At 39.3% G+C, this 27,493-nt stretch overlaps 1 protein-coding gene across 3 annotated transcripts; it reads right to left on the reverse strand.

Annotated features, from left to right (window-relative positions):
* Positions 1–676: 676 nt before the first annotated feature.
* On the reverse strand, positions 677–26,069 carry LOC146453975 (uncharacterized). 3 transcript variants are annotated; one of them, XR_014859398.1, is made up of 12 exons: positions 25,896–26,069; positions 23,181–23,274; positions 17,458–18,093; positions 15,731–15,841; positions 13,293–14,441; positions 10,795–12,743; positions 6,956–9,823; positions 5,805–5,932; positions 4,838–4,958; positions 4,103–4,185; positions 1,310–3,884; positions 677–1,166 (listed from the first exon to the last, which is right to left on the reverse strand). XR_014859398.1 is itself a non-coding variant. In XM_085096099.1 (11 exons), exons 3-11 carry the CDS (start codon positions 18,071–18,073, stop codon positions 3,824–3,826), a joined length of 7,086 nt encoding a protein of 2,361 aa, XP_084952225.1. In that variant the 5' UTR covers positions 18,074–18,093; positions 23,181–23,274; positions 25,896–26,069; the 3' UTR covers positions 1,180–3,823. The 3 variants fall into 3 exon arrangements, 1 of the variants encoding a protein (XP_084952225.1); XR_014859397.1 differs by lacking the exon at positions 677–1,166 and having other exon boundaries at positions 1,180–2,715; positions 3,016–3,884; XM_085096099.1 differs by lacking the exon at positions 677–1,166 and having other exon boundaries at positions 1,180–3,884.
* Between the last annotated feature and the right edge of the window lie 1,424 nt (positions 26,070–27,493).

Raw genomic sequence — 27,493 nt, forward strand, 5'->3', positions numbered from 1 at the left:
ATTCTCTAAGTGTGCAGTCGGGGATGAAATCCTAAGTGCAATCATACAAATGAAAGTGGGGCGAGGGGGATATTGACGACCATTAAAATACTTAACTTGGTGATTGTTTGCTCTTAAATTTTTCGCGCTATTTTTGAAGGAATTTGAGCCGGGAGCTGTCTTGTAATCGATCGTCGGATCGGTACATTTTTGCAAAATGAAACCTCTGACTGGCCAACAGAGATAAACGGAAGCCCCTTTAGAATAAGTAAGGCAGTAATTTTAACACTAAATTCAAGTCCGACCCAACGAGGCGAATACACCCATAATTTGAGGCAGGATTTATAGGACCAGAATTCTAAAGATCATTCACCACATAAGAAATCCAAACAAATAAAAGTTTTTTTTTCTGCGGAACCCGGTGATCCTTATATCCTTCTTTTATAGTACCATGACGCATTTGTACGCCAATAACACTGTATAGGAGGTTTGCAACCAATCCCTACAGATCCTAAAGATAATGGTGTGGCAGCCATGTTGGATTACAGAACCTTTTGTTTTGTCATCCAACATGGCCGCCATACCGTTGTCTTTTCGGATCCCCAGGGATTGGTTGCAAACCACCTATTGCCACTGATGAGAGCGTTGACCATTTGCTCGGGTCAGTAGGTAAAATACATTAACCAATACAAACAGATGGGTTTTGTATCTTTTATTCTTTTTTTGGTATATTTTTCACATGAAACACGCCGCAAGCATATTACATTTTGCGGTCACATGAATGGGCAGTATTTAAAAATCGCTCGCTTATATATAACTACAACAATCATTATTTCGGTAGTCAGGTCGCACCTCAGCCGCGAAGACTGGTTCAAATTGCAAAAAATCAATCCAATACCCAAACAAACGATGAATAACAAAATTTAAAGGGCATAAAAGGCGAACAATTGCAAACGTCAGATTTTGATTTATTATCTGCATGTGGAAGGCTATGCGCCTGACGTGCGAAGACCGCTGTATAAATTTCGCTTTGCTAATCACCCTTAATAGCGTAAAATAAATGTCAATGGGACATCTCTCTATCCTACTTCTTTGTACTGACTTTATGCCTTTAATAGCCCAGTAGAAGAGGTACTAGATCAAGAGCGGATTCCCAGTAACACATAAGGGATTGTCCGTTCACAATACTTTCTATCACAGACTACTACTAATTAACCCAAGCCAGCTAATACTTTATCATAGCGATTGTCTTTATCTTATTTAGCTTAGGCCACGAAAAATTTGTCGAAAAAATGTTTTGATACTGAAGCATAAGGGATTGTCTTCCCACTATTTTCTATCACTACTACTTATTTACCCCAGCCAGCTAATACTTTATCATAGCGATTGTCTTTACCTTATTTAGCTTGGGCCATGAAAAATTTGTCGAAAATATGTTTTGATACTGAAGCTTGTTCATCGCTGCCTATGGTTAAAAGCTGGAAGAGCAGAGTACACTGAGAGCTAGTATCGTACACAGATATTTTTACCATGCATTTTACATTGTGCTTGCTAGTCTTGCTACAAGTTATAATATGTTTGGGTGTCAAACGGTTCAATTATATTGTGTGGAAGTCGTGAATTTGTTCTTTTGATTTTTTTTTCTTGTTGTCAATTGCTTGATGTTGATGTCTTCACTGTTTGACTGTGTTAAAAGCAAAATCTAGAACTATTATATATGTTGGTCAAAGTCTGGTTGGAATTTTGAAAAGCAGAAAATAAAACATGTTATTCATCGGTCTAGGTCGGTCTGTATAGGGAAAAACTGTGCCCTAGGTCTTGAGTACAGCCTTCGGTCTGTCGCCTTGGGCCGTACTTAAGACCTCGGACACAGTTTTTCCCTATGCGGACCTCCTAGCCGATGAATAACATATATACATCGTTTCCATTCGTTCGATCACCTGCTCAGCCACATGAAAGGGCCGGGATGCACTGAATAGATACTTATTTTGCCTCTAAAAATGGCTAAGAGGTTAAAAATTTGTTCGTTGTATTTTCAATTATTTATCCTTTTTCTATTTTATTTATTTATTTTTTGTTATTGTTTATTTATAACTATTTTTTTTACGATTTTCCCTCTAAAAATGAAGAGGTAGCTGGGAGACAGCCTCTTCTGGAAAGCAGCCTTCCCTTGGCAAGACCGTATTCTTTTTCTGTTATCCCGTCGTCCACTTGTGTATAACAGCCTTGTTAGACTCACAAATCAGCTTTAAAATCATGTTCTGTCAAAGCTTGTCACTACCACAGTGATCCAGTCGCGGTGAATATACAGTAAAATATCTCGAATTGCGTGGTGTCACTCATTTAGAGTAATTCCATCTAATGTTCTATACTCGTTTCAAGCTGAGTGATTGATGTATAAGAATTATTAAACGATGATCTATGCTGGAAGTCAGTCTCTTCTCGAAACTAGACCCTCTAGCTAATGAGAAGGCTATTCTCTTTCTGTTATTTTGTCCACTTGTGTATAACAGCCTCGTCTGGCTCACAAACCAGCTCTAAAATAATGTTCTATCAAAGGTTCTCACTACCGCGATGATTGCGGTGAACATAAAATAAAGTATCTCGAAATGTGTGCTGTCACTCATTTAGAGTAATTCAATCTAATGTTTTATACTCGTTTCAAGCAGTGATTAGGGTATAAGAATTATTAAACGATAATCTATGCTGGAAGTCAGTCTCTTCTCGAAACCAGGCCTTCCCTAATGCTAGATTATTCTTTTTCTTTTTCCTCGTTGTCGAGCATCTCAGTATTTTATCCACTTGTGTGTAACAGCCTTGTGAGACTGGCAAATCAGCTTTAAAATAATGTTCTACGAAAGATTCTCAATACCGCATGGATTGCGGTGAACATACAATAAAGTACCTCGAATTGTGTGCTGTTACTCATTTAGGTAATTCCACCTAATGTTTTAAACTCGTTTCAAGCAGTGATGGAGTATAAAAATTATTAAACAATAATCTATGCTGGAAGTCAGTCTCTTCTCGAAACTAGACCTTCCCTAATGGCAACGCTATTCTTGTTCTGTTATTTTGTCTACTTGTACAGCTACTTGTGTATATATAATAACCTTGTGAGGCTCTCAAATCAGCTATAACTGAAATATTGTTCGATCAAAGATTTCCACTAGCGCACAGGCTGTGGTGAATATACAGTAAAATATCTAGCATTTCTTTAATTTTTATCATCAATTGATTTATCATTGGAGCCAAAATACTTTTTCCAAAATATACCTCAATGCAATATTGGAAAATGTTTAATACATAGCGTAATCAATTAAAGAATCAATCATTGAAAACCAATTCGAAAAGTCAAATCATTCCCGTTAATTAAACAACTTATGTTTTAATCAAAAAATTCTATGTATATAATATCTAAGTTACCCAACCTAGTTCATCTAATGTAGCTGTTTAAGCCACTCACTGGACTCGTTTGTTAAAACAGGGGAAGAAAATTTCAGATACAATCGTACTCCATGTCCCTTCGCTTGGAATTAGAAATGTCAATCTTGCGAGCATCTTATATTCTTTTAATCTTATGAAGCCCCCTACTGTTTATAATGCATATACACATACAAATGAGGGCCTACACGAGATGCTCTAAGAAATTTTGAAAAGATATATCTAAGGTTTATACCGAGATACTATTAACATATTTGACATTTGCATTTCGTTTTAATTGCTTAGGTAATACCAGTAATTCCTTTGGTTGTGTTACCTAAATAGACGTAAACTTCCATTGAGTAGTTTAAATCACTTAACAAGCAGTATAGCCTGCAGCATTGGACTCACATCAGCTACTGCATTACTGTTCAGTGTCCTCAGGTTGTTGAAAAAGAGGATGGCGGCATATTGGACATGAGCGCCTGCGAGGAAAAGAGAACAAAATCAGAAACGTTCAGCTTGAACACTTTTTTTGGCTACTTCATCACGTTAACTTTTAAACAACTCTATAAGCTGACTGAGCATTGTTGTCACACCAGCAGCTATGTAATTTTTCACTGACGGAAGAGAGAGCATAATTTTTTTTATATAACTTTATTAAACCACCGATTTAAAACAAATAAATTGTGTGAATACTTACACTCCGTTTTGAATCATGGCAATAGCACAATCCTTGTGAACTTTGTGGGAGCAAGGGAGAATTTGACAGCCACTAAAAGCATCCTAAAATCGATAGCACAAGGATGTTAGTATGGAATTTTAGCTGTGAGTTAGCAAGCATATAACTGACTCTAATGTATTATCGTTGCGCTCAGCGAACGTTTTTAATATATTATGAATCCACATGAAAAAGATAAATGCGTCTCAGTTGCCAATCGAGGGCCACGGGGACGTGTGAATGTCAAGGTATGGATTTTTGATACAATTAGTGAATATTGTTGGTTTTGATATTGTTTCGAGATATATTTGCAACGTGTTGTAGACGGAAGTTGATGAATGTTGGCTAACAAAAGTTTTGAGATTGTATTTGAAGCTCAAGTTTCTCGTCAATAGTCCTCTATCGTGATAGAGCGAACAAGCAATTTCCGAGTTGCTTTGAGCCTTATTATGAAAGCGAGGCTTTGCGCAGAACTTTTCAAAATTTCATAATAAAAAGTTATGCACGAAGCCTCACTTTCATAACGAGGTTCTAAAGCAACTCAGAAATGACCTTTATTCTTATGTTTTAACAAGATAGTCCTCTTTGTAATACTTTATATTTCTTTATTATTCTTAGTGTCCGTATCATGAGGCGAAGAGTGTGGAATATCGAAACGAATGCGCTGATGAAGGCAGGCTAGGAATGTTAAAGGTAAAGATAACAAAATGTCCACACCTCCAAGCAAATACAACATTCATCATGGCCAGAGTCTGGTCGGCACTTGTGTTTACCCTGCAGTCGTTTGTCCAGACATACATTACACACATCACAATGGAAAGACTTGTCACGGTGGATTCTGCAGAGGGAATTAAACAACAAACTTATCTTACTGTCTCTCAATGATACCAAACTCCCTCAACAGACAGATGTTGCCTGTCCTTATCTACGTTGTCACGTTCTAAAACTCAACTGTGAAACGTACCTTCAGAGGTGCTTAAGTCAGCTGTCACTGACTTAAAAAATTCTGAACTCTGACCATTCCAATGAAATCCTTTTTCTTGCTGTGCTCCAACCTCGTTCCCAGGGTCTCTCCTCCTCACGTCCCAGGGAGCGAAAGACGGAGAGACCCTGGGAAGAAGGTTGGCTGTGCTATTCTGTGGCTTAGTTCATTTCAACGTATTTTAGATATAAAGCCAACTCTGAACCCTTTTTTAGATCTTGTTTTTTATTTCACGTTTCTCGGATGCAAGATGCTTCAATAGACCTCATTTGTGGTTTTCCCATTGCAGTTATTCTTCACGTTTGTAGAGCTTCCATAAACTTTACTCCCTTTGGCGTCACGAAAAATAAAGTAAAGGGCGTGACAGTCAAACGGATGATTATGTGGCGTTCAATGACAACATATCAGTTGTTAATTGATAGACCCTATATAAAATAGCTGACATTTTTATATTCTTTGTCTGCATTAAAATTAGCACTGCTGGCCTCGTTCAAGGTAAAACATTCTTTCGATTTTTAAACTCAAGAACGAGGTTAGTAGGGCTCATTACGATGCAAACAAAAACATTATAGTAAAATGTCAGCCATTTTTGTATATAGGGTCTATGGTGACAGATTTTTCTGTTGAAATCTATTTTTTTTTCTTTTGTGAAGGGAGTGAGGGTAAGTTTACATAAGTCAACGAATTCTCGTACGTACGTACCGGCAGATCCCACACTTTTCACAGTGAAATGGGTTCTTGTCAACGGATGTAAAATGTTTGCAGATGGCACAGAAATATGCAGACATTTTGGAGTTACAGCCCCGACACGTTTGGCTTCCCTCATCAATCTGCATTGTTTTTAAAATGAAAGAAAGAAAGGAAACTCAGTTATAGCTGCAGTATTAAGGAAAGAAAATTCATTGGCATGACTCCTGCGGAGAAACAATTGGTTACTGTTCCACAAAAGGAGAAGTATTGAAGAAAAAGTGCCAAGGCGCCTACCTAATGCCAATGCCCATGTATTATTGTATTATACTAAAATGTCCAAAACAGAATGGGTGTTTTTGGGTTTCAAGGACAGAGACGAGGTCGCTGAAGATTACATTCCATTAAATTTGATCCCAGAAAAGCCAGGTTAAAACAAATTTACCATTTTGAAAAGGAAAGTTGAGTTTTAGACAAACATTTTGCGTCTCTTGTTTTCATTTTTTTGGTTTCATTACCTATGACATTTTTTCTCATTTCGTCCTATTCTATGATAAGAAATACACTCACATGAAGCAAGTTTGTAATACCAGCTTTTAGAAGTCTAATATGGGCTTTGGTTAATGTATTTTTGACTAATGTCAGTATCCGCTACTAATCCATCGTTAACGTGAGTTTGAAATAGTTATTATAAGACAATTTGTCCTCAAGGGCTGACCGAGAGAATAAGCTCAGTTAATGCGGTGATACCTGGAGTTGCTCACAGTTTCCAGTGGCCGACTCAGGTTAACATACGGATATAACTCTAACTACAGTATTGCAAAACAATGCGGCGTTGAGGTAAGAACGGAACACAACAGGAAAACACAACACAGTTATGGCAAGACCTAAAATTACAGGTGTCAACTTATAACACCACACAACAGCGATACACTTCAGAGTATTAAGCAACCAATACACAAGTAAGCTAACTTTAAACAAAAAATGAATTCGAACATCAGTATGTCACAGCCTGTTAAACTTAACCTCCATTATTTATACACTTAACCTCGCCAAATACAGACTAAACTCATGCGCAATGATACTTAAATACCAAGACCTGACATTTTAACACCTAGACCTTATTTACGCCACATGGCTTACGTCGGATGAAGGTATGGTCTCACCTCTTGCTCATGGTAACATATAGTACATCTGATATGTGTGGCATTAATGGCTCTCGCCTGGTCTTCAGTACAATCGTTGGCATCGTTGTGGCAACGATGGCATGGATAGAACTTTTTACAGCAAGGAAAACTGACCAGGCATCGGCGTTGATAATGACTACACACGGGGCGCGGGGTTTCTTGCACAGGTACATTTTGGACTTCTTCTACAGCATCCGTGGAGTCTTGATTGTTTTGTTGAAGGATGGCTTCCTGTTGGTTTGAATTAGTCTCACTTACCAATGCGGAGTGTTCGTTTTCTTCGACTACCTGTGATTGCTCTTGTATGCCCACCTTCTCCATTGGTTTTGGTTCGGGTTCAAGACGTTCTGCGATGTTACTACTTGAAACCAAAAGTCTGACATTTTTTATCATGGCATCTTTGAGACGAGCAAGGCGAGACAAAAGAGAGTCCTCATCTGAATCCTCTGGAACGTCGGTTGCAGCTGTCAAATGTGTTTGATTTTTACCAGCTGAAACCACTGCGCTGTCGATGCAGCTCGTATTTCCGCTGTTGACCTCGTTCCTCAATGCCACCTTCTCGTTGTAAGCGCCTCGAGATTCAGGATAGTTGAACAATGGATCATGAGCTTGGCTGGAATTCTCGTCACCGCAGAATCGAGTTGCTTGGTATTGACGTAATGGAATGTAACTTTTAGCAGCAACTGGAAGAGGCGGGAAGTGCCAGCTTTCATCTCGCTGAAGGCTAAGTTTCTCTTGATTAACCAAAGGTTTTAAGTAGTCATGTGTAGAAGGTCCTCCTCGAAAAGCTTCGTTTAAACTAGACCCTTGACAAGTGCTTGTAGGTTTGTTGTTTTCCCGGAGAAAATCTTTGCCAGGTATGTTGGAGCTCTCACTGTTGTTTATACTGCTGCAATAGGTGGCGGAAAAGTGGGGATCGTAAGTGCCTTCTTTCGGGGAACCCTTTGATGCTGATCCATTATAGTTTAAGTGGTCGAGAAAAGAATGATGCGGGTTGCTGACAACAGAATGGCGCGCCAAAAAGTCAGTATCTAGACCTATGGGCCTGTTTTCAGACTGGTAAGTTGCGAATGGAATGATGCTAGCATCAAACTTTCTGGTGGTTTTTGGTCTAGCTCCCCCGAAATCTGGAGGCATAACAGCCCGGGAACCATTCACAGGACCATCGACTTCATCGGTAACCTCGAGTTGCGTCTGGCTTCCAATACGATGTAATTCGCCATATTTGAGTCTGTCAATGTCATCTTTACTTCTGCTGCTCTTAATTGCCCCGCCTCCTGGGAGACCTATTCCCCTTTCATTGGGATAGCACTTGAAGAGACTTGTAGGTGTTACAGTTGGTTCAGGAACAATTTGTTGAGTCGTTTTAAAGAAATCCAAGGTTTCACCACCGTCGGCAACGACATTACCTCCTTGGAAAGAGTTTGGAAAATAAGTTTTCATTCTAGGTACCAACTGTCCATCATGAAGGTCTACGTTGTCTTCGATTGCTTCACTGCTGTAGTTCTTTTCTTTTAGACCACTTCTATCCTTCCAGAGTCCTCCATTGGTAGCACTCGCACTACAATTGCTTAAGTATTGATCCCAGCCTCCCTCCGTAAAATTGTTGTCTCCACCTCCGCCTGTAGATGGTGATGTTGACGTTTTGGTCATAAGGCTGGCACATGTTTGCTCCACTGAGGCTTCAAAAACTTTTTCTTTTCGTGGGGTAACACTGCTGCTGTCGTTCTTGGCATACCTTTCCTTTGTAGAGCAGTCTTCCCCCGTCTCTTCCTCGTCGATGTCTCCCTCCATTGTGTTTAAATCCCCACCCTGCGCCGATATCCTTTGAATGCTTTGCAGGTCACTTCGCTTTTGATTCTTTAGTATTTGACTTTGATCAGAAAATTGAGTTTCGCTTTTGCTTTGAGACTCTACAGTTGCCTCCGTTAAGACGTCAATTTCGACGTGACAATTTCGCGTAGAATATACCAGCTCAGTCTGTTTCAGTTCGTCCTGCTTTTTTTGTTGGTGTATTTCCATTGGCTCACCTGTACGTTCTGTTTCATTTGTGGCACTGATGTAAGGCGTACGATCATCTTTTGTTACCTCTCCACTGGTCGAAAGCACATTTGCCCTTCTGTCTTCATCATGGGCATGGACATTTTTGTTGGAGGTCGTCACTGCTAGTTCTTGTGAAGATAGACTACCATTGGCGAGTTCATCGAAATCCAGTGCTTGTTTTGTATCATACGACAATGCATCATTCTTTCCAGAGTCATCCCCTTGTGTCTCATTAAATGGGTGTCCTTCCAGAGAGCTTTGGTTGTCTTCGGAAGTTTCTCTTGTAGAGCCTTCCTTGTCCTCCAATACGTTGACGTTCATCGACATTTCTTTCTTCTTTAGGTCTTCTTGTATCTTGGCAATGAACAAATTTCTTGACTTTCTATCTTCCTCAAACAACCATTTTCCCAGTTCCCTGACATGGTCATTTGTCTCGACTGTTGTCGCATTATCACCAAGTGATAAATGATTCGCATCTGTGTTGGCCGGAGTGGTAAAGCGTAGCAACGAACCGTTCTGGCCTTCTGTATCGACCTCTTGACTTGATTCTGCAGGCTGAAATTCGCTGGTAATCTTGGCTTGTTCCGGTTGACTGACAGTTGTGTCATGACCAGATGGACTTGAAATGATGTCCCGATCTCGCGAATTGCTATAGTGATGAGATTGTATCCTACTTTGTTCCTTGTCGACGTAATCTTCATCGTCTACTACGTCTCCATAAAGCAGACGAGATACCTCAGTGATTGCCATTAAACAGTCCAGCGTGCCGATCTGAAAACATTCTCTCAGACGTTGATCGTTCTCCTTAAAATCAGAAAACAGAAGAGTCAAATAAGAAAGAATTCATATTCTCTTAGAACAAGTTAACCGAACTAAATTACTAGACTGGGACGTACGGTAAGGAGTTGCGACGTTTCGCAGGATAACCTGAAAAAGTATTCTTCAGCCTCCAGCCGTACAGGTCCAGGACACCTCAAAAGAATACAGTGGCTCATTCTATTCAAGCAGTCGCATTATCATCCGGGGATAAACCAGTAACCACGAAAATTTGCTTCGTTCAACTGATCAAATACCAGATGATCTCACCAAATACTGCCTCTTGGTTGCTGGTCGCCGGAGGTGAGCCGTTTGCAACTTTATCCAAACAGAAATACGACAAGTTCGCGAAGAAAGCCAAGCAGGCTTCATCGACGTGTCGGAGAAACAGAAAACCTTACAAAGGTTTAAACCTAAGCCACAGAGAGATAAAGACCTGTACACCCAGGAAGTGGGATACATTTCCAGATTTCGTCGGCTCGTTTAGTCTCCCTCGAACCTTATTAAATTTCTATGTAGATTTTCTCGCAATTTTGTTTGATTTTCAGTTTAATTTATCGTTTCAGCGAGGTCTACCTCGACCTTCATTACATTTTCTTGACGATTCGGTCACAAATTCTTGCGGTTTCTGTTATGTGTGTAAGGTTTCTGGTTTCATCGAAGACCAATTAGAACCTCCCTTTGTTCGGCATTTGTGACATTCTCGATTTTTGTAAATTTTGTTAATGCCGTTTTTCATTATGAGCTTTTCTCGACCCCTATTTGAATCTTCCTTTGTCTTTTTTCGAGGGGTCGTATTGATTTCTATAATTTCGTCATTTTTGCAGTTTTGCAGACAGCCAGCAAACCTTTGTTTGTTTAGTAACTTTCTCATTGGCCTTCATTCTTGGACATATGTATCTTCTCAAGTTGTTTTGGAGAATTGAGTAAATTTGAAAAAAAGAAACCTATTTACTTACAGTCTCATCAATTATGATTTGCGAATTTTGAGTTCCTGTTTGAGGACCATCTAATAGGATCTCCCTTGGTTCAGAGGCTACGGTCTCAAGAGAGTAGGAACAATGCTGCACGACTGAAGATGCATCACATGTAATTCCACGTGTTTTTGCCCAGTTCAAAATGACTTTTGGAGAGAATTTATCCAAAACTCTAGAGCAAAAACTTTGGTTCTCCACTGAGTCTGCGCAGTTGTGCTGTGAAAGACAATGCCCTCCTTCTAAACGTACGAGTTGAACCTTTTGCTTGATCCACTTGTGTTCGTGCCACAGCGTGATTCTGGCTTTAACTGTATCGATGATTGTTAGTATTAGGCATTGCTCTTGTAGCCTTAGGGTAGAAACTCTTCCAGGATTAGAATGCTGTAGAAGCAGTAGGCAGATTTTGCTGAACATTAAACAGCTTGTCCGCTCATCTGCAAATGTTGTGCATGTGATCTTCTCGCACATACCAGGGAAAATGACAGTAATATTTCCTGCTTTGTCGTGTACTTCGTCTTTGTCAATTTGTTCCGATAAGCAGAGAGGAAGGAGCTCAATGCGATCGTCAGTCAGCATGATGTTCTGCTCAGAAGAAGAAGGTGAAGTAAAATCTACTGCTATCTGAATCTTGCTTCCTCCATTCTCTATAGAATTTATCTCAAAAAATTCTTGGAACGAACGCAATGCCTTCTGTTCTAATCGCTTGACATCATCAATGTCCAGAAAGGCAGACGCGCTGTACGTGGCTAGGAAACTGGTCGTTGGAACGTTGTTCTTATAAGCTAAGCTTCTGAACAAAGGCCTTGTGTCAAGATGGCGCATGGAGTCGTCTTTAATCAAACTAATTGCTGAAGACGCAATAAAATCTTGAACAGCAGTTTTTCCATTGCAGGTAATTGAGGTTCTCGAGGCATAAACCTGAAGCCTATCTTCGAAAAGAAGTAGCATGTTTTCATCTTCATGGGAAAGGGAAGCATACAAATCCTTCGCTGCAAACGTGACGTCATAGATTTTCAGCTGTATTGATAACAAGATGAGAAGTTTGAGCACCAACTTCAAATTTGACGCACAAGCGAATGTTAACCCCTCTGTGCCTTGCGAACTTCTTTCGTCTCCACTTTCAATGCCACTGTCTGCCTCGACCTCTTCTAAGAGAGTTTTCAAAACATGCTCAATCTTCCATTTGTTTTCGTCCGTCAAGCTTGTCTGGCTGAGCTCGGTGTAAAAATGCACAAGGGATGCACCAGGAACGCCTTGAGGGACATTAGTTGCCTGGCAGTACTTGCTTGCTAGTTGGAAGAAAGAGGTGGCTTCATTTGTCATTCCCAGAAGAAGCAACGTTTGGCCAGTACGCAGGAGATCGCCAACGGACTTCTGCGAAATCATTAAAACAGTTTCCGCATTTGGAACTTTTGCGGTCTTTCCACCCGGTCGCTGTTTTTCTTTTTTTGTAGTTACTTGGAAAGCTTGCCTCATGTTGAGTCGCGATGACAGCACAGCTAAAGCTTGGCCGTACTCGGCAACCAACCCTTCAATCTTATGTTCCTGTGTGAGGCATCTCTTACTTTCTGTTAAGATTCCGCATGGGATGTATTTGGAGTTTGTTGTTATCTTGACATATTTCAAGTACACCTGATCCGGAAATGATACTTGGTAAACGACTTCCACGTTTTCCATTGCTCGCTGGAAGTAAATGTGCGATTCATCTGTACGCTTCAACTGAAAGGCTGCATTACCGAGTGATATGTAACATTTGATAAGTAGTGGATGCTTCTCGCCAAATATCGCACGCAAGATCTCTGCTGAGCGTCTGAATTTTTCAATTGAACCTGAGACATCTCCAATCATTTTTAACGTCGAACCATACTTCGCAAGTAAGGATGCGACATAAAAGTGATCCGGGCCAAAAGCGTACGTGACAGTTTTCAGACCTTTAAAAAAGAAACAAAAGCAATTTTCACTTAACTTAAGTCATTCAATATATATGAACTACACCTGTATTTCATAGCACTTTTCATGTACTCGTGTTCCCATGGTAACCCACCAATGTTCTACAAAGACTACAACGAATGACAAGATTCATACCTGCAACACACGATCAGCATCAAATATACACGTTACTTATAAACGAACAAATTATGGTAAATTCTCTCTTAAGTACAGTGGCGCTGCCTTATAGACCAGCTTACCGGCTGATCAAATTAATCTAAATTCTTGGAACTTTAAGAAAATTAACTATTCAAAACCAATTGTTTTGAACAGTAGTAAGATATAATCTTGGACAATTGTGTAAGAATTTTGTTACGTATTATATCCTTATCTTGACGCCCACTACTGTACTGAAGTAAATAATTAGGGTGGATCTTCAGTAACAAAGCAAGCTCAAAAGAGCTTGCTAAGGATTTCCTTTAAATAGCTTTAAATACATTATGTACGGAATGCAAGGCAATATAATAAATAAATAAATAAATTATACTAACCTTTCTTGAGAAGTATGCAAGCAAATTTGATTTTCCCACATTGGACAAATACGTCAACCGTCTTTTCAAATGCCTCTATTCTGACATTGAAATGAAGTCCTCCAAAGGTTGGCGTGAGTTCATGCACATCTGCCGATGTCTGTGCCTCAAATGGAAATGCCTTTCCAGCTTCTTTTGGTCTTCCTTGGAGAAGCAAAACTTCACAGAGTTGCAGCGAAACGAAATTTAACAGCAAATCACACTCTTCTCTTCTTTTCTCTTTGCAGTACGATATCAACCATTTCAACTCTTTCTCTGCCTTTACCAAGTTTTGAAGAGTAGTATGTAGCAATATTTGGTTCTGCATAACCATAAGTACGGTTTGAAGTGGTAGCTCATGCTTTTTGAATTTGCAGATTTCGATCAGTTTTTCTTGTTGTTTAAGGCAATGAGCAAAATTTCTGGACATCAGTTCCAAACGAGCTATGTTGCTCTCGACTACAAGAATCCTACTGGCGTCTGCCGAGGAACCAAGCTTCTGGTTTTGCCTTTCCCATTTAAAATGCCGCAAAGAATTCTTGAAATCACTATCTGCTTTGTCAAAATCTCCAACTATAAGCGACAGGCAACCTCTGTTGTTAAAAGCTGAGGCCAAATCACGCGAGCGACTAGTTGCATCTGACATTATATGGAAGTTTATCAAAACGGTAAATATTTCTTTAGCCATATAAAATTCAGAGGTTTCCAAGGCGAAAGAACCCACAACTGTAAGTAACCTTGGAAAAAACTGGGCTCCGCCATTACTTGAATCCAAAACTATAGTTCCGTGTTTTAAAGAACAACTCACGTCGCCATCGAAAAATATCTCTTTTCCTCGATTAACCACTTGCCAGCCAAACTTTGTTGGAATCCTGAAATTCTTTGCATCGCACTTCTGTATTAACTCAAAAAGGTCTCCTAGCTCATTTCGAGCTTTTTCAATGTGATCGCTCTGGTGGTAATTAATCGCCTTGTCTAGTAACGTAAAAACTGTATCAGTCATTTTTTCGTTGCGTTTGGTTTGACACAATTCTGGATCTGGTCGATTAATTGGTTTTTCGGTGAAATCGAATTTTTTTTCTGCTTTGTCATTCAAGGGGGCTGCATTATCGTGTGACGTTGCAGCCAGTTCTAAAGAAAAAAAAAATATATCAATTAGGGCTCATTGTTACTGAACTGGGAGAATGAAAAACAGTTTCCTGTTTCCAAAGAATGCAAGCAGTTTGACTTTTAGCAGCGAAAAATAGGCTACCCCTTTTTAAAACCCTTTTAAGGCATTTACTTTTTTGACTTAGCTTTCGTTGTAAGATGACGGCCCTAGTAAACCTTGTTAATAAGTACCTCGCTCGTTTCCCCTTCAGAGGCCGGACAAGGAGTAGGAGGAGAGGATTCACACATCCCACAATCCAGCCTTTTCAAACTCCGTCATCCTCTATACAAATTTGTACCCTTCCTTTCAAAAAAAAAAAAAATGTCAATGCTACAGGAAAAATTTCGAATTTTTTGGTACCTAATCTATTACGCGATACAACATTCATTTGTATCCTTCAAAGTCATAATAAGAAATGGTAAACGTGCAGCGTGCAATTATCGAGTTATGGATGCACGCTTGAGGTTACTAAGCACGAAAGAAGAGTAAGAGTTGCTCGAGGCATATTCGAGAGCAACTCTTGCTTCTATAGTGCTTAGCAAACCTCCCAAGTGTGCATCCATAACCCGATAACTGCAAGCTGCACTTTTACCACTTCAGCTTTTTCACAGGGCACAATATCTATTGAAATGACTAATTCTCATTGTCCTTACATGATGTAAGAAGTACAAAAAGCGCGCGAAAATCTTATTCAGCAAACCATTAACAAAGCGACACGTTTTAAACGTTTTTTAAAATATTGTAGAACATTTACTCAGCTTAACAGATCTAGATCTCAAACGAAAACAAAACAGCGAATTAAATGTTCCGAATAACCCCAAAACATTGTGCGAATTATATTTTTGAAGTGGGAGCAGTTTTGCAAAGCTAAGAATGGAAAAGAATTTGCACATTTTGAAATGTGCATTCTTGGAAGAATGGTGCTGCTGCTCGGCAAATTCCTTAACTTTTCCACGTCTTAAAAACAGTTAGTTTGTAACGACTGGGTCAAAAATTGGCCGACAAAAAATTGCAAACCAAGGTGACGTCAGCGTACAACCCACGGGCAAATGGATGGCGCGTATTAGCCGACCAGAGTGCACGCTTTGTTACAAGAATGTTGTAAATATGGTTGGAATCATTACATAAAACTCCATAAACCATGCCGAGTCAATTCCAAGTCATGCTAACATTTTCCTTGACAACTTTCAGGAAAAGTTTGAGAGTTTGGTTATAAACATTAAAAGGATTCAAGTTCTAGTTTCCAGTTCTATATATACAAATGTCTAACCTTCCTTAGAAGAAACACTCGTCTGGAGGCATCCTAATCTTTTCTTGATCACATTGAAGTTGTGCGCTCCCAAATCGTCTTTTGCCGCTCCATTCAAAAGGTCCGCTCTCTCTGCGAATGGTATGTGACATGTTGTTATTATAAATTTAACTACATTTCCATATTTGTGGTGCTTAAATATTTACAGCTGATTCGCGACGACTGTAGTGGGTATCAGCAGTGTCTCTATACAGAGTGTACTGAGTGTCTTCGTGCAGTTGTTGTGTCATTGAACACCAGTGTCATTTTATTATTTTTATTATTTATGATTTTGTATTTATTAACATAGTTATGTTTTGTGATTATAGCAGGTCCACATCATCAATTGCTGCCATTTCTCTTACTTAACCTGCTTTATCAAATAAAGTATGTATGCATGTAGTATGTACGTCACACACGGCATTACGTCACGCATGGCGTTCACATTTTTCAAACATTTGTTGAATCGTGAACGGTTTCCTCTGCAAATTCTTTTTCAGGCAATGTAGAAAAGAGGTGAGATATAACGAGGCTGTAAGGGAAATCCGAAAGCACGGTAAAGAATCAGAAAATTACAGAAGGAAGTGAAATAGCTTTATTAACTTGGTTGATGATGTGATTTGGCCACCGTAAAGAGGTCCGAGAGATGACGTTTTGAGCTTTTGCCATTAAATGATGACACGTATTCTCGTTATAAACGAACCGCCGCATTACTGTTTGTTAATGTACAACTAATAAAACAATAATAGGATTTCGTTTTTGTATGACATCGTCAAGGGCTTGGCTTGTTCCATCTGCCTTAGACTTCGTCCTCGACTATTTAACGAAACCATGGCTTTGTTTATTGTTATTGTTATATTCATCAAATAATTTAACAATGAAAAAAGGAAAGACTACGTCGCAGATATTTACAACCGCGAAAAGTGGGGCTTAGGAAATTCAGGCTTAAACAGAAATCGGACATGAAACCTTTGCGACACCGGCGGGGAAAATACAGGTCGCAGATTACAGGTTAAAGGTCACAGGTCACAAGGCAAGTCACAGGTAAGAACAAAAAATAAAGAAAGGAGCGGTGGGGCTAAAGTGCAGGTCACAGGTCGCAGGTCACATGGTACGTTAACTCTTGCTTTCCCACGTTTACTTACAGAAACAAAAATGTTTCTCAGTTTTCGTGATTTTTATTCTTTATTCTTATTCCGTTGTTTACTTATTTTTATTCGTGTTTATTTACTTTAACTTCTTTCCTTTTATTAATTCCTTTAGTTTTATTTAATCTTTCATTTATTTTTTATTAGTTTTTCTTTATTTTTTATCCTGCCTGTAATTTATCCTCGCGGTTGCGAAATCGATGCAATGCTCTACCAACTGAGCTAACAAGCCAACCGTGAGCTGAGCTGGTCACCATCAAATTAAATAACTGTTACTCATTTGCGTGATATTTTAATATGACGCAAATAAAAATATAATAAAAATAATAAAAAAACAAAAGCAAAGCAAATAAAAATAAATAAAAATAATACATAAAAGGAAGAAATAGGTGAAAAAAAAACAAACAAAACAAAACAATAACAACAGCAACAAACAACAAAAAAAACAGTAAAGTATTTCGCTGAAGTTGACTTTTTTAAAGTAAAAGCCATTGCAAGGATTCGCGCAATGTTCCCTAACCAGATACATAAAAAAATACGCTGTTAGGTAAAAATGTTCACCTGGTATCATGCGTTCATCTTCCACCCATTGCCTCAATAGATGTCGATAATGGTCCCCAATATCAGCATCTATCCTTTCCTGTTTAATTCTTTCGATAGTGGTCTTGCATTTAGGTCCTCCCAATCTTAGAAGTACGTCACTAATATCCAACCAGTACGTGTCGAAGGTGTCATCGGTCAGAGATGATTCACACCAATGACTGTGTACCTTTTTTATAAAATACTCTAAACGGTTGATATCAGCCTCAGTGCTTTTGTCCGCCGCTTGAGGAAACCTGTCCGAATCGGGGTGGAGAAAACTTAATCCACAGGTCTTCCTCAAAAGAACCACCAAGAGCGCGATGTCAAAGTTTGCTGAAGACAACATTGAAGGAGACCTCGGGTATAGCTTCTCCCATTGTGCAGGATTCAAAATTGGACTTTTTCCTTTACGAAGAAACTGCAACGTTTCATGTACGTGGTCACTTGACAAGTGTGAGTGGAGTCCTTCCGGTGGCTGTATTCGATCAAATACCTCTCGCAGTGCCTGGGCTCCCACAGCCACCAGCAACCGACAAAGTCGGAAATAATTGAGATTTTCTTTAGTTGGTTCTTGAACTGCAGAAGGAGAAGTCATGATTTCATCTCTATGTAAACCTATCAAACAGAAATCATTTAAAACGTTAGCAAGGCATTATTATTTCTGTGAATAATTTTAAGCCGATACCAGCCCAGGTGCAAAACCTCCCTCGGCATTGGCTGGGGCTGGGGGAAGACGAAGAGTAAAGAACAACAAAATCGATCTAGCGTGAAAACCTTTATTCAGAATTCGTAGTTAAGAAGTACGTAGTTTACTTAGGACAAGCTGCGCAAACAAAGCTCGCACTTAGGACATCTGCCTCCTCGGTGAACACTTCAAGAAAAATAAGGAGAAGAAAACGCGGGATGTTACGCTTAAAGATAAAACTCACCCACACACAAAACAACAACAACAACAACAATAAGAGAGAGGACTAATGTCCAGGTCAGAAAAGTGGACTGGCCGCCTCAATGACTGGACAAAAAGCACAACGGAAGCCTAGGAGTGGAAAGATGTTAAAAACTTTACAAAACATTGTTGATTACAGTTCTACAATAAAAAAGTTATAGCCAATTCACGGAAAAATTAGGGATTTTTTTAACAGGTTATACTGTTGCTAGGGTAACCCATTGTGTTGAGAAAACGGCCATGACTTGTTCAACCATATTAACCGATCGTTTTGGTATCAACTGATAAAGAGTAGAAGTATTGATCCGTCAAAGTATAAGTAAGTGCTGGAAAATAATGGCAAGCGGTGCCAGCCACCTTAAAACAGGGCTTGAAATTAAAATATTTTTCAAACGGCAAGTAAACTGGCAAAATCCCAAATATGAGAGCCAGACTGAAAAAAAAAAAAAAAAAAAAAGGCTTGTGAAAAATTAATCAGGATACTGTAGACAACTGTAGACATCCTTGGCTTATGAAAATTAGAAACCTCCTGGCTTGGGAAGTGTTTCTGTTGTCTCAGAAATTTCTGCCCAGGCACGCAGTCAATTCGTATTTAATATTGCAGCTTAGCTCAGCACATAGTATTGTTAGTAGTGTCATATGCACTTGAAAGTCCCTCCACCACCCCCTCTGTCGTGGACCAGCCGTGTCGCTGGAATGCCACGACAAACTCACGATCAAACATAAGCACGAGTACTTAAATGTACCCGACAGGGGAAATCCAGTTAAAACCTTTGGCTCGCAAAAATCTACACACACTCCTCCCAGGTAAGTGTAGCCTAAACCCATTACCAGCCAGAGACGTTTCTTGTTACGACATGTAAGGCTGGCTGCTACAAAACTGCACTTACCCGGGAGTGGGTGTGTGCAGTTTGTTGCGAGCCAAAGGTTTCAAGTGGATTCCCCCTGTCAAGCAAAGTTAGTAGTTATGCGTAGTTTGACCGTGAGTTTGTCATGACATTCCAGCGACACAGCTGATCGGCAGCAAAATTGGCGCCCAGTTGAATTTAACTCCGTATTAAGCGAAGGCCTGTATCTGAAGAAATGAACTTCCCCGAAAATGAGTTACTCAGGAAGGACCGCACATCATCCTTCTTGGCCAGATAAGAGTGTGCTTAAGTTTTAAGCGAATTCCGAGGTGCTCTCCGCAAATGACGGGTTAAATGACCTTTAAATTGGACTTCGAATTTTCCAACCTTGTTATTAACAATCAGTGCACTGTTACCAGCCGCTGGAAGATAAACGGCTGAAAACGGCTTTCGGAAGCTCTTAGAAACCTTGAACCAGGAAAACACACTAGGTGAGCTTTTTTCAGACTTCATTGTAATTTTTGTGCGTTTTTGAGGCGGTCAAAATGAAAAAAAATGGACTGCGGACTACGAACTACGAAATGGGTGTAAAACATGGACTTAAGTATAAAATGAGGATTGCGGACTACGGACTACTATACGGACTAGGTATAATACACGGACTGAGGTATAATACGCGAACTGGGTATAAACTAATGAGGATCGACACTGTAAACAGAAAAAAAAATATGTACTTTTTTGTTGACCTCAACGACTCCAGAACATGTCTTTGTGAGAAGAGAACTGTGCAAAGAAGACTTTGCTGAGGTAAGAAAATTATGTGGCACAAACATCTTGAAAACATGGATGAACCAGTCACTGGGGAAGTTACTGCCCCCAGGCAAAACTAGACAAATAATTATTATTTGTGAAATTAACCGTAATATATATTTATCAATTCTTATACATTTCCGCTGGTTGTTACAAAAACCAATAAACTTTATAGGACCGCGATTTTATTTAAGTTATTCTATACCCGGTCCACGTTTTATACTCTAGTCCGTGTTTATGTCCAGTCCGTAGTCCATTGTCCACGTTTGATACGCAATCCGTAGTACGTAGTCCACATTCCGCTTTCCACGGGTTATACTGACCAGTTTTCGAAGAAATATTGTTCTTTCATTTGCGATCATTAACGCCATGCATATACAAACTCTTATATTACCCTTTGGTGACCTGTGTCCACACGATTGCGAAATTCGTCTATTTTTACCATGTTAAAATCAGCACAAATTTGCTGCCTCGTTTCTTCAATTGTTCAATAGGAAAGAGATGAACGGAAACTGAAACAAATGCGCAAACAGTTTTATAAACGTATCGGAAGTCGCTGATCTTGACACATAATATGTTATTATAACGCAAATAAGCAGGATAGCATGATTTGTATTTTTAGAGAAAAGTATTGAATTGATTAATTGCAACAGACCGAAAAAGAAATTATATTTTGGAAAATCACTGGGAAGATACACATATAACATGGACAGTAGAATGATTTTGCGCTATTTCCGTAGTGAATTTCAAGTGTAAGGCATACCGTTGAGATGAAGACCGTCGAAATTTCGTCTAAACTAATTTTTAATCCGGCAGTTCCGTTATTATTCAACTGTAGAATTAATAGAAATACAAGTCATGTTCTATAAAGAAGACCAAAAAAAGAAAACACCGTTTGTTTTTGTTGACTTGTGGCGAATTTTGAAATTTTAGATGTTGTTACTGGTCATGTGGGGACGGCTACTATTAGAGTTATCTTCATAGAGTTATAGCATGGAGTTAGAGTTGCAAAATCCTGAATTCAAGATTTTGTACTGCCAAAATCCTGAATTCAAGATTTTGGACGTACAAAATCCTGAATTCAAGATTTTGTACTGCCAAAATCCTGAATTCAAGATTTTGGACGTACAAAATCCTGAATTCAAGATTTTGGACGTACAAAATCCTGAATTCAAGATTTTGTACTGCCAAAATCCTGAATTCAAGATTTTGTACTGCCAAAATGCTGAATTCAAGATTTTGTACTGCCAAAATCCTGAAACCAAGATTTTGGACGTACAAAACCCTGGTACTGCCAAAATCCTGAATTCAATATTTTGGCCTTCCAAAATCTTGAATTCAGCATTTTGGCCTTCCAAAATCTCGAATTCAGGATTTTGGCCTCCCTTCCAAAATCTTGAATTCAGGATTTCGGCCGTCCAAAATCTTGAATTCAGCATTTTGGCAGTACAAAATCTTGAATTCAGCATTTTGGCAGTACAAAATCTTAGCCGTCCAAAATCTCGAATTCAGGATTTTGGCCGTCCAAAATCTTGAATTCAAGATTTTGGCCGTCCAAAATCTTGAATTCAGCATTTTGGCAGTACAAAATCTTGAATTCAGGATTTTAGCCGTCCAAAATCTCGAATTCAGGATTTTGGCCGTCCAAAATCTTGAATTCAAGATTTTGGCCGTCCAAAATCTTGAATTCAGCATTTTGGCAGTCCAAAATCTTGAATTCAGCATTTTGGCAGTCCAAAATCTTGAATTCAGGATTTTGGCAGTACAAAATCTTGAATTCAGGATTTTGGCAGTACAAAATCTCGAATTCAGGATTTTGGCAGTCGTTAACTCTAACTCTAAGTCATAACTCTACTAAAATAACCCTATTGCTAGTCGACCTCTGGTCATGTTGATCTGGGAAAAAACCCTTGTTTACATTGTGTTATTCTTTCACGTGAAGGCTATCACGCAGTCTTTAGAACGGCTCACATGATTGTCTGAAAAAAGCAATAGCAGCGCTGACTGAACAAACAACAGAAACAATGGACTCTATAAAGCCCTTAGACTTGAAACAATACTGTGCGTGATCTGCATGACTTACTTAAAGGATAAAGGCTTCCTTGTCATTCGGCGCCCCCTAACGAAATCATTGAAGCAAAACTGATACTAAAATGTTGTCTCCTGAATCGCTCTAATTTAAAGATAGGTTGACCTGTTCGGACGATTTAGATGAACATCCAGTCTGAGTTGCAGAAAGTTTTAGGAAAGGGAAGTTTGTTCCCCGAATTTACTAGCTGTTGTTGGTTTTACGAATAATGCTAGCTGACCATATTTTGTAATCCATACGACATACTGATTTGCCTCTTCGAAAACGAAAGGAATGATCGTTTTTACAGTCATTTTTAATTTTGAGCTGACGTTTTGCCAAAGAAAACGATAGATTTTTGAGACTGTCTACACAGCGAATAGGTTCGACAAGCCCATTTGAAGTATGGAATATCAGCTTCTCCCTGACGCGAAAGATAACCGAGATCTACGGGGAAGGTCCTCACTAGATTCACTCGACAAGCTCAACTCTTCCGGGCTCGAGTTGCGACGCGAACCAGAGCGATGAAGCAATTACAATCCCTAGCTTGTGTGACAAATTTTACGCGAAAAATCACAAAGGACACACAACTAATCCACCAAGTGGTGGATTAGTTGTGTGTCCTTTGTGATTTTTCGCGTAAAATTTGTCACGCTGATAATTTAAGAAGGTGTTGTGAATGACGGTAAATTGAGACTCGAACGTGGTGTTGCAGGGAAGATGTAGCTGTGTAAAATAACTCGAATTTCTGTGATAAGAGTAAATGGCGGATAGCCTAGGATTCTTTTAAGGTGATTTGGTTTCGTGTTTTTGTTTCGACAAGATTTTTCCTCTGATCTGATGAATTACTGGCTTCTGTATTTTCTCCACGTAGAGAAAAAGCTTATCATTTCATTTTGTCTTTAACAAGATGAACTGTATGAGATGAAAAATATTTTCGCTCTCATGGTATCGTAAATCTAGAAGAAGATGACCCGGATCAGAGAAAATTAAACTGATCTTGCCTGCAAAAACTAGGTAAGTATCTTACCTTTGATAATAATGCTTGCAATAAGTCCCAATCAGTTTTATCCTCAGGTCTCCACGGCCAACAATAAATGGGCCCTGCAGCCCCACGATAGGACCTGGAAGGTGAAGGTAAGGCATTCAAAATACATCTCACAGAAGTTAGATTGCAAACAAGTGTTTTCTCTCACGATCAAAATGAATTCAAATCACTGCACATCATCAGGTTTCCTGCTACATGTATCTCGAGTTGCAGTTCTTGCCACGCAGTTAAAACTATGGTCAAAAAACTACTTACCGATAACCGTGCGCAAATAGAAAAAAGTAAGGGAAGAAGCTAGGCCTGTAATAACAGGATACGAACAAAACTTCCGTGATAGGTGAATTGCAGAGCTGATTAGATAAAAAAAAAAAAATTGGTTGGAAAGTGTTTGTGCTGTCTCGGCATTTTCTGCCCAGGCATGGCACGTAGTCAATTCTTAATTATTTTCCTTCAGCTTAGCTCAGCAAATATTATCGTTTGTAGTCATAGCTTTTTTAGTAATATTTTTCCCAACTTCTACCACATAATTTATTCATAATTCATCACTATTCATTGCAAAGCAGGTCAACCTCTTCAGGGCATAAAAAAGAACTTATGCTTACACGAGTGGAAAAAATGGAGCCCATTGTTACGTTCTTTAAAACTCTTTTCAGTGGGAATCAAATGCCAGTAGACGCAAAAACAGCTAACAGGAATATCACGGTCTTTGCTTCAGTCCTGACTACAGTGCAGTTTATGACACTCGGAAGAAGTTGCGGCCATGGCGGTTTTCGGCAACATGTCCTCGTTGCATCGCCACAAAATGAAGTAAAATAAACAACAAATTCAGTGTTTTTTTTGTGATTTCACTGAGTTATTTGCATTAGGAAAGAAACGTAGCGTAAAAAACCGAAAGCGCTTTTTAAGTCATAAGCCATTATTTAATATTGTGCAAACATACAAGATCGCGTGATTTGCATTTAAATTCAGAAGAAAAAAAATTGTACGAGACCGAGAAAAGTAACTAAGATTAAAAAAATAAACATAGCAATAGCAACATTCACTGCCAAAACACAAATAACATAACCACCGATATTTATTATTATACAAACCTAGCGTGCATGATTTGCATTTTTTTAAAACAACTTATGCACCAGACCGACAAAAAGATTTCAGATTTAAAAAGATAGCCTCACTGTGAATATACGCATATAACCAGTAAGGAGATTTTTCGCTGTTTCATTAGCGAATTTCCTTTGTCGCATAAGTAGAGGACAAAGATGATCGTAATGCCGCCGAAATACATAATTTCACTTCGACTAATTCAATATTCAGCCGTGAGGACAAAGTAGCTCATGACCCTCAAGACCCCTCAATGGTTGGAAACATCTGCTCCCTAAATATTCGAAGCTTGTCGGCCTTGGTTCCAAATACAAGTCATATGTAAACAAGACGAAGAAATGAAAAAACGTCCTTTGTATTCTGCAAGCGGTAAAAGGATGAAGGATACTGAAAGGTCGATTCACGGGAAAAACCCCTTTCGTGAGTGTGGTATTGTCTTTCGTTGTTAATTCATTTGAAGAATCACGTGCAGCCTTTCAAAGGTTGTCAACCAAGTTATCATCCGCCCGTCAAATGTTCGGTACCGGAATAAACACGTCATTTCGAAGTGAATCCGGGGGGATTAAGGATAGTGTCCGTGCAGTGCTTTTGTCGATTTCTCATTATTGAGAAAGGGAAAGTAATTAGGTGCCGCGACAGCGTGGACCACTTTCGAACTCAACAATACCTAAAGCTTCGAATCTGAAACCTTCGCACGGTTCACTTAACTCTTAATATTCCCTAGGCAAGGCCGGGCAGAGAGATTAAAGATAGTCTTCAGACGGACTAGAATGGTCCATGTCAATGATTTACAGTCTTTGTGGCAATATAATTAATTAACGTTTTACTAAGGTCGCAAGCACCCGAAAAACCTCGCAAGAAAATGAAGCAAATTGTCCAAACAACTTCGGGAAAAAGTGCCTTTTTAGTCATAGCAATGTGCTTACAGCGGTTTGTTTTTGCAGTTTTTGAGCGGGTTGCTAATAAACGCGACTGAAATAGCCGGATGTTTCTGCTCGTTCGACGCACCGATCAATCTTTATCAGGGCTTACGGTATTCCGCGAAACGAAACAAACCGAAACTGAAAGGGATTTATTACACATGGAAGAGTGAACGATGGCGCTAAGAATTATTCCCTGATTATCTAACAAGATAATTTTCGAAGGCAGAGCGCCTATAAAAATAGTTTGCGAGCCTTGTTTCGTCGATTACCAATCGACTGCTATTGGTATTTTGCGAAACAAGGGATCTAGCGAGGACAGTTTTGAAAGGAAGGGAATAATTCTTAGTGCCATCGTTCACTCTTACATGTGTAAAATATCCCTTTAAGTTTCGGTTTGTTCCGTTTCGTTTCGCGGAAGCCGTTTATCAGTCTATGTAAATAACGATACGAATATTTAATTACCTTCTCCTTGCTCGAACGACTATGCGATCGACCTAGTACCTCTTTTTGAAAATAAATTCCCTAGTACCAAGGATACGTCTAGTGTCAGCAAGTGATCTAATGGTGGAACCTCTTATGAATGCACAAAAGCTGTGACTTTCGCTTTCAGTTTGTGAAAATCGACACGGAGAACATTAACTTAATATTACAAACGAATAGCAAATTACCTTACCTGCTTTTGGCAGTAGCTTTCCAGATTCCTCAAGAATCAGAAAAGCTACTTCACCATCATGATTTTATCCTTTGAGCGTCTTGATTAGTTACAGAAAAAAGATCGCGTCAGTTCAGCTGGCTTCGCAAACAGCAATAGGCGCTGTCTCCTGTTTGTAGACGCTCAAGCACATCAGCATGCGAAACTGAGACATGCAAATCTAATTAGGAGAATCCCCTAATTCTCTGAAACCAAAACAAAACAGGATTTGTTGAGTTTCCAAGCCGAATCGATGTTACTGCGCCTTTCAATAACATACGGACTCTGAACTTCAACACCAGCTTACGATTTGTGTATGTTACTGCCGTCAATCATAATTACGGAGACAACGGACTGACCACAAGAAATAAAGAAACCGACAAAGTGGATCGAAATCCGCCAATCACAGCGCACGAACATGACCTTTTGATCCTGTTGAGCCAAACGTCGTCGTTTTCTAGTGGTCCGCTCTAGTGATTGACGGTTGTGAAAAGCGAAATTTTGAACTTCAGAGTCCGCATGTTATTGAAAGGCGCAGTAATCATAAAGGCCAATATCTGACCCTCAAGGGCTTAACACTCAATATTTTAATATTAAAATTAATATTTTTCCATTAAGGTTTAGAGCGCTTCGCCTGGTAAAGGAACCTTAAAAAGAATTAAGCCTGGCTTTCAAGGCTGCCCATAGATCTTGATTTCCCTTGCTTCACTGAAGTAAAGGATATCACACAGTGTCTAGATCACCGTTAGATAGAAACCACCCGGGATGACCAGACGGGAACTGCTGGCTGAAAAGGAAATTAATGAATCGCCTTTCTTTAAATATAAAATGGCCAAAGATGTTACGCGCTGGCTTTTCATAACAATCAAACCTCTATTCAAAAGTTGGCTTGCACTGCGGTGGGTCGTTACTGGTCCCTACTTGTCTTCCTGTAATCCAACCTGTGAACCACAAGACAGATGCCACATGCAAAGATACCAAAAGAAAAAAGCAACACTAGTTTACACTCTGTTCAGAACGAGTTAAAGGTAAAATCCAAAGTGGTGGCGACTTGTTGTCAGTTTGCATGGTTTTGTCGAGTTGTTTCATGGAGCTGAGTTTTTCTTAACATTCCAATATTTTTCATCTTTCCAAGAAAAGCGGGAATATCAATAAATAAGCAGCGGATCAATCGTCAATTTGCAACGCGGAAACGAATGTGGCATTTTTAATTATAAATAATATATTGAGACGAGGAATGGATTATAAGAGAAGAGAAGGGAAAATCCCGAATGTCTGGTTTATGTCTACTTTAATGCCGGAAACCTTGACGACAAGTTCAAAACAAGTTTCCTATACTATTCTAGTACTTAGATATGACTACATGGAAATAATACTGCATTTTTCTATATTGTTATAATTTTTCTTATTCTTCGAAGACTCACGGCGAAGAAATTTAGCCTGTGAAAAGGCTCCCGAGTGGGGTATAGGGCGAAAATAAAAATTGGCGAGACGGGCGAGCGGAGCGCGGTATGCTCGATTTTTGTCTTCGCCCTATACCCAACTTGGGAGTCTGTTCACAGGCTAAGGCCCGGTTCATA

This window comes from Pavona decussata, unplaced genomic scaffold (genome assembly GCF_977016875.1).
Source record: "Pavona decussata unplaced genomic scaffold, jaPavDecu1.1 SCAFFOLD_321, whole genome shotgun sequence".
NCBI lineage: Eukaryota > Metazoa > Cnidaria > Anthozoa > Scleractinia > Agariciidae > Pavona > Pavona decussata.